Source organism: Tympanuchus pallidicinctus, unplaced genomic scaffold (assembly GCF_026119805.1).
Source record: "Tympanuchus pallidicinctus isolate F22 unplaced genomic scaffold, pur_lepc_1.0 scaffold5, whole genome shotgun sequence".
NCBI lineage: Eukaryota > Metazoa > Chordata > Aves > Galliformes > Phasianidae > Tympanuchus > Tympanuchus pallidicinctus.
The window spans coordinates 26,888,002-26,903,788 of record NW_026294769.1 but is presented as its reverse complement, the minus strand read 5'-3'; the positions used below and the strand labels follow the sequence as shown (position 1 = coordinate 26,903,788).

General features: G+C 40.4%; 1 protein-coding gene across 11 annotated transcripts in view; it reads left to right on the top strand.

Annotated features, from left to right (window-relative positions):
• The window catches only part of MTCL1 (microtubule crosslinking factor 1), a 99,977-nt gene that overhangs the window by 64,771 nt on the left and 19,419 nt on the right, over positions 1-15,787 (top strand). For 7 of the 11 annotated variants that reach the window (XM_052703725.1, XM_052703723.1, XM_052703722.1 and 4 more), the window contains 4 exons: positions 1,789-1,881; positions 4,733-4,963; positions 6,339-6,527; positions 12,076-12,243. In XM_052703725.1, coding sequence (XP_052559685.1) covers positions 1,789-1,881; positions 4,733-4,963; positions 6,339-6,527; positions 12,076-12,243 — 681 coding nt within the window. The remainder of the gene's footprint in view (positions 1-1,788; positions 1,882-4,732; positions 4,964-6,338; positions 6,528-12,075; positions 12,244-15,787) is intronic. The other 4 variants (XM_052703729.1, XM_052703727.1, XM_052703724.1 and 1 more) reach the window with 1 other exon arrangement.

Sequence of the window (15,787 nt, the reverse complement as noted above, 5' to 3'; positions counted from 1 at the left end):
CAAAAGAGATTCCCAGTGTATATGTAACTGTGTAATCACAATTAGCATTAGTCTAAATTGCAACATGTGATCTTGTAGCAAATTGTTAGAAAATGTAAATGTGAAGTGAATAGTGAAAAAGTCCAAACCTTACCTTCCTGGTTGAAGCTTTTGCTGCTCTGATTCAGTTTCTAGTTTCAGGAGTCCAAAGACAAATTACCTTTCTAACTGCCAAAATACATAGCTCTATGACTGTAGAGAGTCATGCTAAGATCAGTTATACTTCATGTATATTTTAAATTAACAACATATGAATTTTTACGAGAATTGTGCTGTTTTCATTTCTTGAGGCAAACTACAAGATATTTTTACATGATTATTACCCATGGGAGAGAGTTGCCATGTGTAACTGTTTTTGCCAGATAGGCTTGGCACAATTCTGAGTGATTTTGAATTCACGGAAACACACATTTTTAAAATTACACCAGAATTAACTAGGTACACTGGTTCTTGTTTACCACGTACCTAAAAAGTGGGTGAGACAGTGAATGTGTCAGCTCGCTCGTGGTCACCTTCTGATGCTTTTGGAGTGCTGAAGGCATCACTTCTTCACACACAACACAGATACGCACAAGTCAATGAGGGTATCAGAATCGTAGAATGGCTTAGGTTGGAAGTAAACTCGGAGATCATCCAGTTCCAGCTCCCTGCCTTGGGTGAGGTTACCAACCACTAGATCAGGCACTACATCAGCATCCATTATCCAGTGGAGAAGGAACTTTGAAGCCTGAGGGGATCTCTTCTCTTAGTGTGTCTTTACTCAGAGAAGCAGGTGTTTGGTGGCAGAGTGTTTTCTGTGGTGGCACTGCTGGTGTGTGCAGAGAGCCTGGCTGAGCAGCACGCCTGTGCAGGCAAAGCATCCAAAGCAAGAGAGACAAAATGGAGGACGCAGAAAGTGCTGATCGGGAATCTAAGTGCTGCAAGATTAATTAGTGCAGCATAAATAGCAAGGTCTGTGACTCTACCTTCTTGGGTCTCTATTTTTGAATTAAGTAACTGTCAGGAGCAAAGTGGATGGGGTGCCAAATTTATATTCAAAGTAAAATTGAAATTATTAAGATTAAAAAAGCGCTTGACCTAAAGGAGAGATCCTTAAGCATAACGGTCAGATCTCAGGCGCACCTAATTCGTCATCGTGACATTTGTGGAGCAATTTTTTTTGAGTCGAAATTGCAGAATTAAGTCAACTTGTGCAGAGAGCTGCTCTGTGTCTGAAGAAAAGAACTTTATATGCTTAATTGCTTTAATAAATGCTGTCCCATTAACTGTCTAATCAGAAGTATTGCAAATGAATAAATAATAAGGTGCAAAATGTGTACATCAGATACATCTTCTGCAGAGATGTTAAAATTCAATAGCTCTGATTACCATAGTAATATATGCTACCAAATATGGAATCCTGCAAATAGGAGCTGGTCTGGCAGATGGCATTCATGGTGAGCTGTTTCACTTCCTTGTGCCGTCCTGGAGCAGAGGCCCGAAGGAAGGAATGCTACAGGCAGCACCAGCATCACAGCTTTAGCCTTCATAAGAAGCCACACAGGACATTTCCACACACGCTTAGGACATTGCTCCTTATTTGCACACTGTGCTTTGGTTTTAACTGTTGATAACCATGAGTTGTACAGATGTCTGTCCTGCGGTTCTTCTCTTTTTCCCTTTTTTTCCACAACCAAAACCCATTTTCTGCTAAGCCCATCCTTTTGTCATGCTGATCAGCTGAGGGATTCCCATGTTTTACCTGTACAGAGTGTATCGATACAGGAGCTTCAGGCTCAGCTTGAGCAGGAGGCAAGACTTCACCAGGAGGAGCAAGAAAAGTTTACAGAAAAGATCATTCAGGTAAATACGAAACCCGACTGCTATGAGACGTGTGGCCATGACTCGTGGCGTGGACCATGCTGTCCTGGTGGAGCCTTGTTGAGCTCCCTGGGAGAGCTTGGAGGCTGGGGAAATGCAAGCACATAAAGCCTGTTTTGCTAATTTGAATCTGTTTTCTCCAATTGTTGGAGAGCAGTTTTGTCTTCCGGTGTGTAGACTGTGTTAGAAAGAGTCCATGGTACTGGACAAAACTGAGCTGTAAGGGGGGCACATTGCCAGTTGGCCACCTCAACAGAGGAGTGGAAGTTGAGGCAGGGATAAGGATTAGTGCAGAGAAGAGTATATCAGCCCTCTGTGAGGACAGGAAGGGTACATTTGATCTCTGAGGGCATGTTGGGTTCTGTGCCTTATTCCAGACCCCTCTAAGCCCAAAGAAAACCCAGCTTTTCTCTGAAGCTGGAGGAGTTGTACTTTTAGCAACTGAGACACCAAACAGGATCTTTTGTATCCCTCAGTGCCCCGTGTTTCCAACCTCTTGTTTGTAATTGGTGAACAAATCGTATTTTGTTATATGGGTTTCCCTGCTTTTTTGAAGGCTGGAACATATGAGCTAATCCTTTTGTGATCTCTAGCTCCTAAAGCAAAACAAACGTTACTTATTTTTGCAGGCTGTTTGGCTCTTAAAAGAAGTTTTGTTTTTAAATTTATTCTCAGACTAAATTAAGCACAATTACTGCATAATGTTGAGTATTTATGCTTGTGCCAGCTAATTGCATTTTGCCCAAGTGGTATCTCTCATTTTTCATAAGTATCTTTAATGTTTGGTTGATCTCAATAGGAGCTTCCTCATGGAGGCTTTGCTTTTGAAGGAAACCCGTAAATTGATTTATTTCCCAGTTGCCTTGGCCATGAATGCTTTTTGGATGTTATGCCCGCCTCAGAGTTATTTTCTTTTGCAGTAGCTACCCATTGAAAAAGCACAAAAATATTCTGCTATCTCCACCTGGACTTTCTGCAAGAATCTGTGATCATAACGGCTATTAAAACAGTGAGAAATGCAGCAAAATCAAAGCTTTCATTCATGCTTTCAGCTAGCAGAAATTGAATAATAAAACTGTCTCCTGGATTCTTTATTTTTTTTCCAGATTATGGCCATCCTGTTGATATTATTCCTTTTTTTTTATCGTCTTCCAGGACTTCTGGTGGAAATGACTCATAAGTCTTTGCTGTATTTAACCATAGCTTCATTTGATGGAAGAATTTGCATCAACACAAAATCTGTTCATTTATTTCCTTAAAATTTAAATATAAAAGAAAGAACTCCTTTTTTACTCAAATTTTTTTGCAATACTTAAAACATTACACTGTTGTGTGGTAGCACTGTATAGTCTCTGTGAATGTCATCAGGAGTTGCTTGTATGTTTTTGGGCCATTTATCTGATACTGTTTCAGAGTACTTTTAAGATGCATTTTAAACCCATATGATTTAGTAACTGCTGTGAATAATTTAATCAGGAATATTTTACAAGCCTTACATTTCCTTAAAGAATTATTTATTTATCAATTTTTATTATAGAAATCTTCCAAATCATTTAGATCAATGTTATGGATGTATTAATGCATAGTTGCACCGATGTTGTAAATTTGTGTTATGCCAGAGCACATCGTTTAAAGGGCAGGAGAGTCCTTAGTAAACAGTCTAGTATGGAACAGTAACACCTGAAGGTTGCCATGAAAACTAAGCATATATTTGTTAGCAGTACTAAGTGCTAGGGTTGCAGAAGAAAAATCCATGAAGCATTCTTCATCCTCATGCATTGTTTCTTGCAGGGTATGTTCCTTAAATCATTATGGTCGTTAGTTTACTTTGGCTTTCTTCATTGTGGAGCTGGTCAGGCAAGGGAAAAGCTCTTCTATAAAATGGAAATGTGTAGAAACTGGCATCTGTAAGCAGTGGCTCTGTACTCCTTTTCTGACCTTTCTTGACCTTTCTCAGTAGCTTGGTTGAAGGGGAAATGCCATCTCATCCATGTAGAAGAAGAGATCCTGTATAACAAACTTATACAAGTGTTATGGGGCCAGTGACGTATAGTGGTTTGATTTTGACATATTGAGGGAGAAGTCGCATTTAAAGAATGTTGTTTCAGGTTGGCTTGTGTTGAAGGGATGTAATGATGTCTTAGCTTTGAACAGTGATTTTTTTCTGGTGCTTCTGGTACTGAAACTGAGACATATTGAAGACCAAGGTGCAGCCTATTTCTGTCTCTTCAGGTTCTGCCTGTGTCCCTGACCTAGAAGTATTTGTTTTCTAGGTTCAGAGACGTCTGAGCATGATGCAGGTCTGTGTGGAGCACTGACCTTCTAGAAGGAGAAGGAGGTGTATTCACAGAGGAAGGGATGAGTCTGTAGCCAAGGAGATTAGGATAATATTTCAGGTTGTCTGAAGGGCAATTGCAGTCCCATCTCCTAGAAATAGTTTCAAATACATTTAGCAGATGTGATGTGTGTAGCACTTAGAGTGGTACCTATTCCAGGAATACACTGCAGGGATACAATCAAGAGAGGGAAGAAAATTTGAGTATAAAACATTCAAGCAAAAGTAGAATTCTCTTGCATACTTAGAGTAAACACACTGTCCAATTCCACGGCACGTTACTCAGATATGGTTATTAAGCTAAGTTTATTGGCTGCTGTCCCTGAATTTCCTCAATGTGACAGTTATAACTGCTGAGGAACTTGTTGAGCCAAACTGGGTAGCTATTCATAACTGATGAAAATTAGATCTTTCAATTTGTCTCAGCCAACAAAATCCAAATCCTGGAGACCACCAGCACACCAGCACTTTGACACGGTGTCTGTTGTTCCATTAAAGCTGGAAGAGGAGCATATGCAGACCCTGAGGAGGAAAGATTTGGAAGTGCAGAGCTTGACTTTGCAGAACAAACTGGAAGAAAAGACTTGGAGCCAGGAGAAAAGTTTGCTGCAGCAAGAACTCAGGCATTTCAAGCAGGACACTTTCCACGTGTATGTCAAACTGAAGTGGCTGCTGAAACACTGGCGGCAAGGCAAGCAAATGGAGGATGATGGGGAGGACATACTAGAGGTAACTGGCTCACCTCCACTAACCAATGAAACTGCATTGGATGTTCTTTCTTTAACTGTAGATTTTGAATATGATGTAGCATCACCAACTGTAAGTAAACTTAGATTTTAAGAGGGTTCGAATAAAACACAAAACTTTTTCTTATTACTGGTTTGTGCTAAAGGATGTTTTGCATTCTGTCTTCATGTTACACATCACCTATCTTTAAATCTAAACCCTTAACTAGTACAAGCATTTGGCCTTAAAAAATCTCCCATAGTAAATGAAGACTTAATTAAGTCTCTAAGATAATAACCCTGAATAATTTTTGGAAAGAAAAAGATCTTAGTGAGCTGATGGAGTCAAATCTGTTTAGATGGGTTGAGTTCTTTTGTAATTGTGTGCAATGTGTTCCTTATAAAGCCTTCAGTAATACAGATGGAGGGAAGCTCTGTTTTCATGTTGGCAAGAGAATTATACAGTCTTGTGGGAACTCACAGTGAATCATTCTTGTTTTTTCCTTTTCTTCATACACACATCTATCACCAGGCAGGAGCAGTATAGTAGTAGTCATCAAAGTAATTTTCCAAGTAGCAACTAAATTAAGATAAGGAATTTCAAGAGCACACTAGCAATCTGGAATCCCAAAGCTGACACGTCTTACAGGGATGTGATGGCAGAAAGTGCACTGTAGAAAAGGTGCTGCTGTATTGTGTCAAGCTGCATACCCAGAACTACAGTTTGCTTCAGATATCCTACGTAAAGGAAACGTAATAAGAAAAATGCACTTACCCATTCTGACATTTTAACCAGAATTCTGGGGATCATAGAATTATCCTGCAGTTCTGAAACATTTTGCTAAGGCAGCTAAGTAATTTTTTCAGTGTTTCAAATATTTATATACCAAGTGTCTTTCAGTCTTTTTCTACATTTGGCAGAAAAGGTCTAGTAGAAGTAACTCCACTGTTATGTATTCTGTATAAAGGGTGCTGTGGTATAATGAGTCAGAAACAAGGGCTGAGTATCTATTTAGAAATAATTCCATTCTGCTTTATTTCAGCAGTACTAATTTGCTTGTGTATAAAATAGCTCATTGTCTAGTATCAGAAGAGCTTTCATTTATTTTTTTTTTTATTGTTTAGATTTTTGACTGGATAATTTACAATCAATCCATTTCTAGTCATTACTGGTAGCAAATGATCTGCTAACACAGTAGAGAATATGAAGTGCTAGACTGGGACACTCCCTGATCTCTACATTTTCATTACACAATACCACCAGTGTCCTGTATGGTTTTTCATTGATGCATGGCAGACTAGACCCACCATACTGCATTTCTCTCTACCTAAGTAACTGGCAAAGAGAGTGTTGCTGTGTCCTATCTCCTGCATTTCAGATCGAGCATCTTGAAGCCCTCCCAGAATTTGGCACTCAGTCTGAGCAGAAGGCGGATGATGTGGAGCGAGAGGAGGAGGAAGAGGATGTTGTGTTTGCACTGACAGATTTCTCCCAGCGTCCCACTACAGAAAGTACGGATCACGGACCACAGCTGCAGACTGCAGAGTTACTGCAGCAACAGAAGCAGGTACCGTACCATTTGAATAACGTGTCATAGGAATGGAAACTGTGGATGTTCCAAGGGAATTCATTTTTTTTTCTGCTGCTGTGCTAAGTAACCCAAAATCACACTTGCAAAAATCCTGCTAGCTGCACAGCAATTACAATGGACTTTGTCCATTATATTTATATTTAATCAGGAGTCATGTGATTACTGTTCTCCTGTTGGCAGATGCTATCAGTGAAAAATCCTATTTCCTCCTGTGGCTGTTTGCCCAGAAACATCTATCAGTATGTGATGGTTTGCAGAATTCACATGCTCGTCTTTCTGAGCTCATCTATTCTATTCTACTGTCAAGCTTTTAGTGAGTAGAGAAGATTTTATTTCCTTTAAATTATTTAAGAAACTAGTGCATATACTTAATGTTTTCCTTAGAGATGATGAGAAAGCAATGCAAAAGTTCCTTCCTGTCACTGGACTTGTTTTTAGATACCTAAAAGCAAATAATGCTGACTTTTCCTTGACATCCCCGGTGCCCTGCCTACGTGTGCCATATATGCCAGCTTTTTGCATTGAGTATACCAGCAGTCCTATCAATAGCAGTACACATACAAAGGAGACAAAGTTAAGGCTTCTATCTGTTCTTCATATGCACTTTATATTTGTGCAGTCAGAAGGCGAATGGAACAAGAACTCTGTGCAAAACACAAATCTAATGAAAAAAGTTTTGTAGGTTTATTCCTTATGCTCAATGTCTGCCCAGCCCCTGACGTGGGAGCCCACTCCACAGCAAGAGCACTCAGACACTTGTTTTCCTGTGACTGTGTTACTTTGCTGGTCTCACAGGCTCTGGGGATGGTGTCTTTTTGTTTCAGTTCTCAGGACCCTCAGGATGACATACAATTTGTTTACTTATTGTCTGTGGTCTAATAGATACAAAGCAAGCAGTAAATCTCCATTCTTTAGTACGGTTAGATTGGTGCTTTGGAGATGCATAAACTGCATTGCAACCAACCTCACTAATCTGAGGTGTAAGTTCATGTACAATTTCTGTCTGAATTAAAAACACTAGAGAGCAAAAAAAGCATGCACCTCCCATGCTCTCAAGGCTCTCCTCAAGCACCTCAGTACCATTTGGACTCGAATTGTCTGTCCACTTGTAGTGGTTAGTTTGGTCCTGCAAACTTCCTTCCCCTCACTCAGCAACCTCAGAAACCTGGACTTTGCTTTACACCATTACAGGTTTTCTCTTAAAACTGGCAGCTCCTTTTAATTCACATGTGACCCCAAAATGCAAGCTTGTTAATGCGTCTATTAACTGAACAAAACTAGGGTGAAAAATCACTTCACCTGTGTAATCTAAGGTCCAAAAGCTCTGAGAGTATCAGTTGACCCAGAGCACACCCTTACTGAAGGGTGGACTCAGCAGCACTCACTTCCCAGTACAACACTGTCTAGTCAGACCGCAATTAAAAAAAACCACCCAGGGGTATGGAGGTCTTCAGTAGGTCCCTTAAACTCTCAGCTGGAAGCAAGCACTGTTTATATGGGGAAATCAGGGTGAGTGGTGAGGCTGGAAGTCTCCAAGGTCTGCCACTGCTCAGGAGAGCCGTAAGTTGCTGCTTCTGCCTGATGAGTTTCAAGATGAAATGCATCAGTGTTTGTTTCACATTAGGAAGGAAGTCTTCAAATAGTCTAGGAGTAGTTGAGAGGACTAGGTCAGAAAAAAGAAAAGGCTTCCTGTAACTTGAGGTAATCCATTCTTATTTTTAATATTTAATGTTAATATTTAATAGCTTGTATTTTCAGTCTACATTTCTGTTGCTTCTTTCTTACTTGTGGAGAGTGAAATTGCTCTGAGAAAAATTGTAAACCCCAAGACCTTAAAAAAGCAGTCTCTGATTTTATATCATTGTGATTTGTGGTACCCAACTTGATGGAAAATACTTGTCTCACTTGTCTAGGACATTTATGTGGCTCTCCATGGAGGTGGTGTTGTCCCTTAGCTGCTAGCAGGGGCACATTGCAGGAAGTGTTAGGCAAAAAAATGGCAAGGTTCAGGACCCACGAAGGAAGCCTGGTGAAGGTCAGAAGACAAGCAGGCTAATTGGGATTTGTTAGGGGCTTGCTATAAATGAACATTTCAATGTGTGTAGTAAGAGATGAGGGAGAATTAGCTACAGAAAAGGAAGTGCTTTGGTATAGCTGAGTAGAAGGATTGAAAAGTCTTTTGGATGTGTAAGATAAGGGAAGTAAGAAGAGTTTATACATTTGTGTTTCAGTGGAAAAAGGATTAAAAAGCAATATGCTCACATATATTGGTGATGGTGGGGGGAGGTCAAGAAAATCCCTGATTATATCCTTTGTTTTTGCTCATGCAGTATTTGTTTTCAAAGTACAGTAAAGGAAAAGCCCAGAGGAATAGTAAGAAAGACCTAAGTATACTAAAATGATTTGCATCAAGATGTGGCTTCACTTTTGCTTATATCAATGCTTATGAATATCTAATGGACAGGAGTCAACTGTTTGGGGCCAGGCTCTTTTTGGTGGTGCGCAGTGACAGAACAAGGGGCAAAGAGCACAAACCAGAAAAAAGAAAGTTCCGTTTGAACATGAGAATGGCCTTCTTCACTACAAGGGGGACAGAGTGCTGAAACAGCTGCCAGGAGAGGTTGTGGAGTCTCCTTCTCTGGAGATATTCAAAACCTGCCTGGACACCTACCTGTTTCTGTTACAATTGGTCAGTACTGCAGAGGCAGATCCTTGCAGGGTAGCTTGCCCAGGAAATTACAGTCATGTCCCGTTTCTTCTGCCTGCATGACATCTCTGGGAGGAACAGGAAAACTGTAACAATCTTTGTTTGGTGTCTATGGGACTTATGCAGAAACTGTTTGGCAGTTTCACCAGCAGAAATCTCAGACATGTCTAGATGTAAGTGTTGTAGTTCAGAACACATTGTCTCAGAAGTACTTCATCTGTTCTCTCAGATTGGCAAAACAGAAAAATAGCCTCACAGAACTCTCCAAATTCAAACTGTAAATACAAAGCCATGCAAAGGAGACATCTCTGCAGGAACTAGGCGTATGCAACCAAAATTGGATATATATTGGCAAGTTAATTAAAATCCCAGCAAGCCCAGGGGGCACCTGGGGTACTTGTCTTCATAACAGAGACATTGATGTAATACCTCTAGAAATAATGTGTGTCCTCATCCCAGTAGGCTATAAACCTGTAATGAGGCTCTCTTGGCACCTCTCTGTACTAGTCTGTCACTACTTTCCTCACAAAACCTAATTTTGCAGTACTCCAAAGCTAAAAAATATATGCATGGGAATGAGGGATGTAGTTTGCTTTAGTTGTGTTTGGGCTTATTTTTCTTCTGCCTCATTTCCCTTGTGCAGCCTTTCGATTACTTTGCCAAATAAAGCATACGAAAAGCACAGAATGTGGCTCCTGAATAAAAGTGCTTTGTAAACATATGGGGTCAGGGTATTCAGAAGTGAGTGAGGCCGGAATTTGAAGCACTTATAGTACCCAGCAGCTCCCACTGTGACGCTAAGGACAAATCTTCAAAAGAGCTCTTATTCTGATTACTACACAACGGGCTTGAGCTGTTTGGAGAATCTAGCCTTAATTGGGTATCAGAATGGGAATTCATGGTGAAAACATAAAATCTCATTACATATTGCAAAGTAGGAAATCTTATATGCATGATGAAGACTGCTGCTGTATAGTAGCAAACTGCTAATTGGCATTAAATGTTAATGGAATTAATTCTGCTTCTGTGAGTTTGTTTCTTATAAAACCCCACATTATACAACATCACATTTCATTAGCCCAAACAAATTGTACGTCAGTCAGTGAGCACCTGCAGTCATTTCCCTGTGTCTGGCTTTTTTTTTTTTTTTTTTTTTGCTGATGAACCAAATGGCTTGGAAAAAGTAGAGCACACTTGCTTGTTTGTTTCTTAAAGAACAAAAAAAGGTTCCGCAGCATGTCTCACTAGTGATTACAGGGGTCAGTGGTGTCAAAAATCTGGTCAGCACATGAGATCAACTTAACTGTATGCACAATATGCTATATGTGTTGTCGTGAGGGGAAAAAAAAAATACTTTAAAAACAATTTCGATTTTTTTTTGTACATGTTTAGTGGATTTGCCTGCAATGAATTCCCTGTGTAAATACTTCATGAGACACCAGAAAAGAGGAATTGCAGGAAGCCTCCACTTGAACAAAATAAATAAATAATAGAATGGATTAGATTATCATACAAGAATTGAGACAGCTAATTTGAGTTAGACTTTTCCACTTCCTTTCCTTTCCAAGGAAACTAGTGTGTTCATTAGGACTAGGTGATCAAATGCTGAGTTTGTTGAGTAAGCTTTCCCATATTTTTGCGCACGTTGTGCCTGCCTGCTAATCAATAATAATTTTCTTAAATGTCTTTTCTATTCAGAATAACTTGTCAGATACAATCTCTGGCTGCTCCTTGATCTTTGAGAGGCTCGTAGGGAGCGTTTGATTAGAATCTTGGGTAAATAAATCATGTTACATATTTCTGTTTCCAAATTCAACTGTTGAAAAAAAACATACATTGGAGGATACCTTTTGTTTAATCACAGCATCACAGAATTGTAGGGGTTGGAAGGAACCTCTAGAGATCATCGAGACCAACCCCCCTGCCAAAGCAGGTTCCCTACACCAGGTCGCACAGGTAGGCGTCCAGGCTAGACTTGAGAATCTCCAGAGATATATATATATGATGATCCAGAATGATCTTTTTTAAAAACATCGAAATGACAGTTTTTGCAAATCTTCCCAGAATTTGCAGAAGTGTTATGCCAAAACTAAGCAAAAAAAAAATTCAGAGATTTAGATGCATATGCATCTGTGTCTTTTGGTATTTTTGCCAAGATCAGATGTCATTGCTAGGCTAGACTTTTAATTTGGCTCTGTTCTTTGCTTCTGGCTAGTGCAACAGCACAGAGACCGTTTTCAATATGACCAAGGCATTCTCAACAAAGCATGAGTGGGATCTGTGCTTTGATCCTGTTCTGCAGGAGGGAAAGAAGCCTACCTGGCATTTGTGACTTCGGTACCAAAGAGAGTACTGTTGCAGAGCTAACCTGTGTGTAGCTGCCTGGAACTGAGGATAAGTGTGAGGTGCAGACTAGCAAAACACCTTAGCAAAGATACTCAAATCGAAACCTCACATTTTTCCCTGTGTAATTTTGTCTGATAATACAAAAAGCTTTACAAGTGAGTCACTTTTTTGCAATTTGTAGTTTGCAAACACTTGAGATTTGATGCTGAGCTATGAGTGTATATATGAGACGAGCACTACTGTATTAGAAGAACTTTATTAGAGATGGCCTCAATCCAGAAACGTACAGAGTGCCTTTTTCAGTGTGACTCATATCTTTGCATGGATGTTTCAGAATTAGGGCTAGCAAGAAAATATAGGCACGAAAAGCATTGTTACTGCAATGGATGTGCAGGCATTTTTTCCTCTTACGGGTGAAACTGGAGGCTGAAGGCATCTGGTGACAACATATATTTTGGTTTGTTCTGGCAGGCAAGTGAGAATCGGAAGCTGCTGAGTGCTGTGAAGGGCCTGCTGGATGACTTCCGCTCCAAGCTGCGGGACGATGAGCGCGAGCGCCAGGGGCTCCAGCAACAGTACGCCCTGGACAAGGCAGCTTGGGAGGTGGAAATGACTGAGCTGAAGTGCCATCTGGAACAGGTACTGTCTCACGTCCAGCATCCTGGAAGGATGCTGGAGTCACTTAATGACTCTCTGAGAGTCAGAAGTGCTGCTATATTTATTCATTTTAGCCTGTTGCCTGAAAGCCCCCCTGAAGCCTGGGCAATGCTTTGAGTCATGAGTTGCCTCTTGGGTTCTAGTTGTCCCAGTATGAGTGTTTGTTAGTAGATACCATGTAATGTAAGTAAAAATGAAGGGACTGAGCCTCTTCTAGCTATATGTTCTCAGCACAGCTGGCTGGTGGTGTATCGGCTACAGTAATGAGACTTGCAGGTGCCTGTTCTTATTGGCATTTATAGGAGAGAGAATGTCTTGGTGTTGGCATACTGACAACTATCTCATCACTGTGCCTTGGCACATAAGAACTGCAGTATTTGATGCATGAGAGAAAAGAGTGACTTAACAATTCTGAAACATTAGATCAGCTTTGTAGTGTTGAGCCAGCCAGTCAAATCTCCTGTTAGTGAGGGGTGGGACCCTGCTGAAGAGAAAGCTCTAGCTCTGAGTTACTATTAGAACTACGTATATAAAATCTGGGCTGGGTTCTGCAGTGCAGTGAAGATGTACAATTTCTGAAAAAAAACAAACAAAAAAAAATCAGCAAAAAGTCCACAGGGGTTCATTTCTAAAGCTGATGGCTTAAGAGCTCTAATTTACCATACTGAAAAAGGGAGGAGTGAGGGAAAGAGTAAGTTCAGATGTTGAGAAAAAGATTTGCAATTGCAGAGCTTCTCTGCAGAAGACAGATATAATAAAAATATTTGCTGCTGAGAGGGTGATGTATTTAGGAGGATTCACTGAACATCGCAGCACTGTCTGGAGACTCACTCTGACACAGAGCTGAAATGTGAGCACTTATTTTTCTATACAGGTACTGTAAACTTGTTCCCCAGAATGAAGAAAGAAGCTTTCATTTTAGCAGTTTTCTCTCAGTGGATTCAAATTCTTAGTTCAGATCAGCTGCTTCTTAGTGCATGCAAATTTCCAGAGAGGAGGTCACTTGAAAAGAGAAACAAAATCGATCGCCATTTTTGTTCCTCCCAGAATAAACCCTGGATGACAGTTTTACCTTAAACTAGAGATGGCAATGAAGAACAAAACCTAGAGAAAGTTACTTTGAGAATTAACTGCCAATTTAAAGCTCGCATGTTCCGTGTTTGCATGAGTGATTTACTTCAGGGCTGCCATTTTGGTTGTTGCATAGCGCTGCTCTCCCTGCCCAGGGACAAGATAGGTTTACACCATTCCTTCTGGGGGCTTTGTCAGGCTCTTTGCCATCCCCACTGCTCTACTGGCAATAATCTCTAATGTATGCTAATTACTGAGCTGTGGGTGTTACTTTTTGTGTGGTTTTTTTTTTTTCAAGCAAACGAAAAGAATAAAACTGATCAATATTTAAGACATAAAACTAATTTCCTCAGCAGATTCCCCAAACTGCATTTATATTTCACAGTAAAAAGAGATTCCTTATGAAGCAGCAAAGAGAGAGCAAGTAAATCATAAGAATGTCAGTCGGGATAGTGCTAACAGTGCTCATGTCCTGCTGAGGTCTGTTGTATTTGCTCACAATTGCAAGGAAGCAATTAAAAAACTAAACATAAAAATAGTAATATTATAAACATGAAATACAAATATTATAAGTATGGAATTGACTCAAACTAATGATTCAAAATATGGGGGTTTTGCTCTTGGTTATATTTGAGATGGGAAGAGCTAGTAAAGAACACCTAAATTATCAGCATTCCATATAGTCACATTAACAGACTTTTCTGTTCTGTGCCAACATGTGGACTAATAGCTTTAGCTGAACAGCCAAGCTTGCCATGGTGTGCATATAGGAGGGCTTTGCAGGATGTCGTTTTGTCACTTTGATTGGCAGTGATGAAGCAGCAGGCTGTGCAGCACTCCCACCATAGGGGGCTATTGGGCTGTCCAGCCCCTAACAAACCCATAGAGAATCATGGCCTTTCTAGTCTCCATTTATGTATGCACTGCCACTGTTTTCCACCCTTTTTGTGAAGCAGTAGGTCAGTCAGCAAGAGCGTTTTCCTCAAGAGTCACCTCCTAATTAATGGTTACTGACAATGATTTTGCATATTAATGCTTGAACTCTGTACAGGAAAGAAAGAGCAAAAGGAAGGAAGAAAACTCCTTTGTTACAAAAGCACCGCATACACGAGTTGATAATGTACTGCTCCCTGCTGCTTTTGTGCTTTAGCACTGCGTATCATTAAAATAAAAGTCTTGGCTCTCAGAAATGAAGTGCATCTTATTTGGCAGAAGGCTTTTTAGGCATTGTTTTTAAGATAAGGTAAGATTAAGATAAATAAATAAGATAAATAATGAGGTTGCTACTAAGTATGGAACCTTGGTAAGTCTGAGCAATAAAGAGCCGCAATAATTGTCAGCCCCCAGCTGGTGGAAGTGAAAAATCCCAGTCTTCTGGGAACTATGAGCAAACCCAGCCCATGTACTGAGAACTGGCACATAAGGACATGGACCCTCGCTAGGATTTCAACCAATAATCAAGCTTGGGGATCCTTGAGGGGGAACATAAGCCATGGAGTTATTGGAGAGGCATCCAGCCACCTTACCAGTCAGCAGGTTTAGGACTTAGATTTTCATGCTAAGGAGCCACTGATGAACCCTTCCTCTATGATGTGAGTCCTGTCATAAACACAGAGACAGGACTCCCCAGGAGCATTGTTCTGCCTTCTCCAGACACTGAGAACTGCCTTCTGAGTGTAAAGGCATCACCTCTAAATGGGAAATTTTTTGTGTCCAAATCATAGAACAGCAGGAAATTGTTCTTGTTTGCCTTGGTTTTGGACTTACCTTTGTCTTTACCATATTCTTCTGAAATGGAGCAGGCAGCAAGGCTCTGGTCTAGATGAGTGGTCTGACACAGGATAACTGACAGTGTTTTGGTAGCTTGGGCAAGATAGTCCAGTACAGCCAGGCATTCTTGGTATTGCTGTTCTGAAGCACATTTTTTCACTTCCTTGCCTTTATTGGCTTTCCTGCTCTTTGCAGGCAGCATGGCCTCAGGAGCACTGCCTTTCTTGTTTGCTAGCTGAAAGGCTGAGAATTTGCTCAGTGGTGGTGAAGAAGTCGGTGGTATAAGGGGAGAAAGAATATAAGTGGAGTTCAACGTTTTGCTATTTATTTTTCTTCTAGATTGAAAAAATAAAGGAAGAAGGAATTTGCTTTATAGGGTAATCACACAAACTCTGTTGCAACAGAGCATTTTTTTTATGTATGGGTTTGCTTTTAGTATTTTTGAGCTTCATGCTGGCTAAAGAATTTATTGCAGACATTTGTATGTCTGGCAACTTAGCATGTTAACCATAGTTACTACTGTAAGTGGCATTATTCCCCAGGAGATTGCAGAGTTATTTGGTGGAGACCAGGCATTCCAGCCTGGTTGAATTTACTCCAGGCATTCCAGCAACACCTGCTAAGAGCTCCTACTGCAAGACACAAAGTCTGCAGGGGCGTTAACGGTCCTTGAAAGGTGAATAAA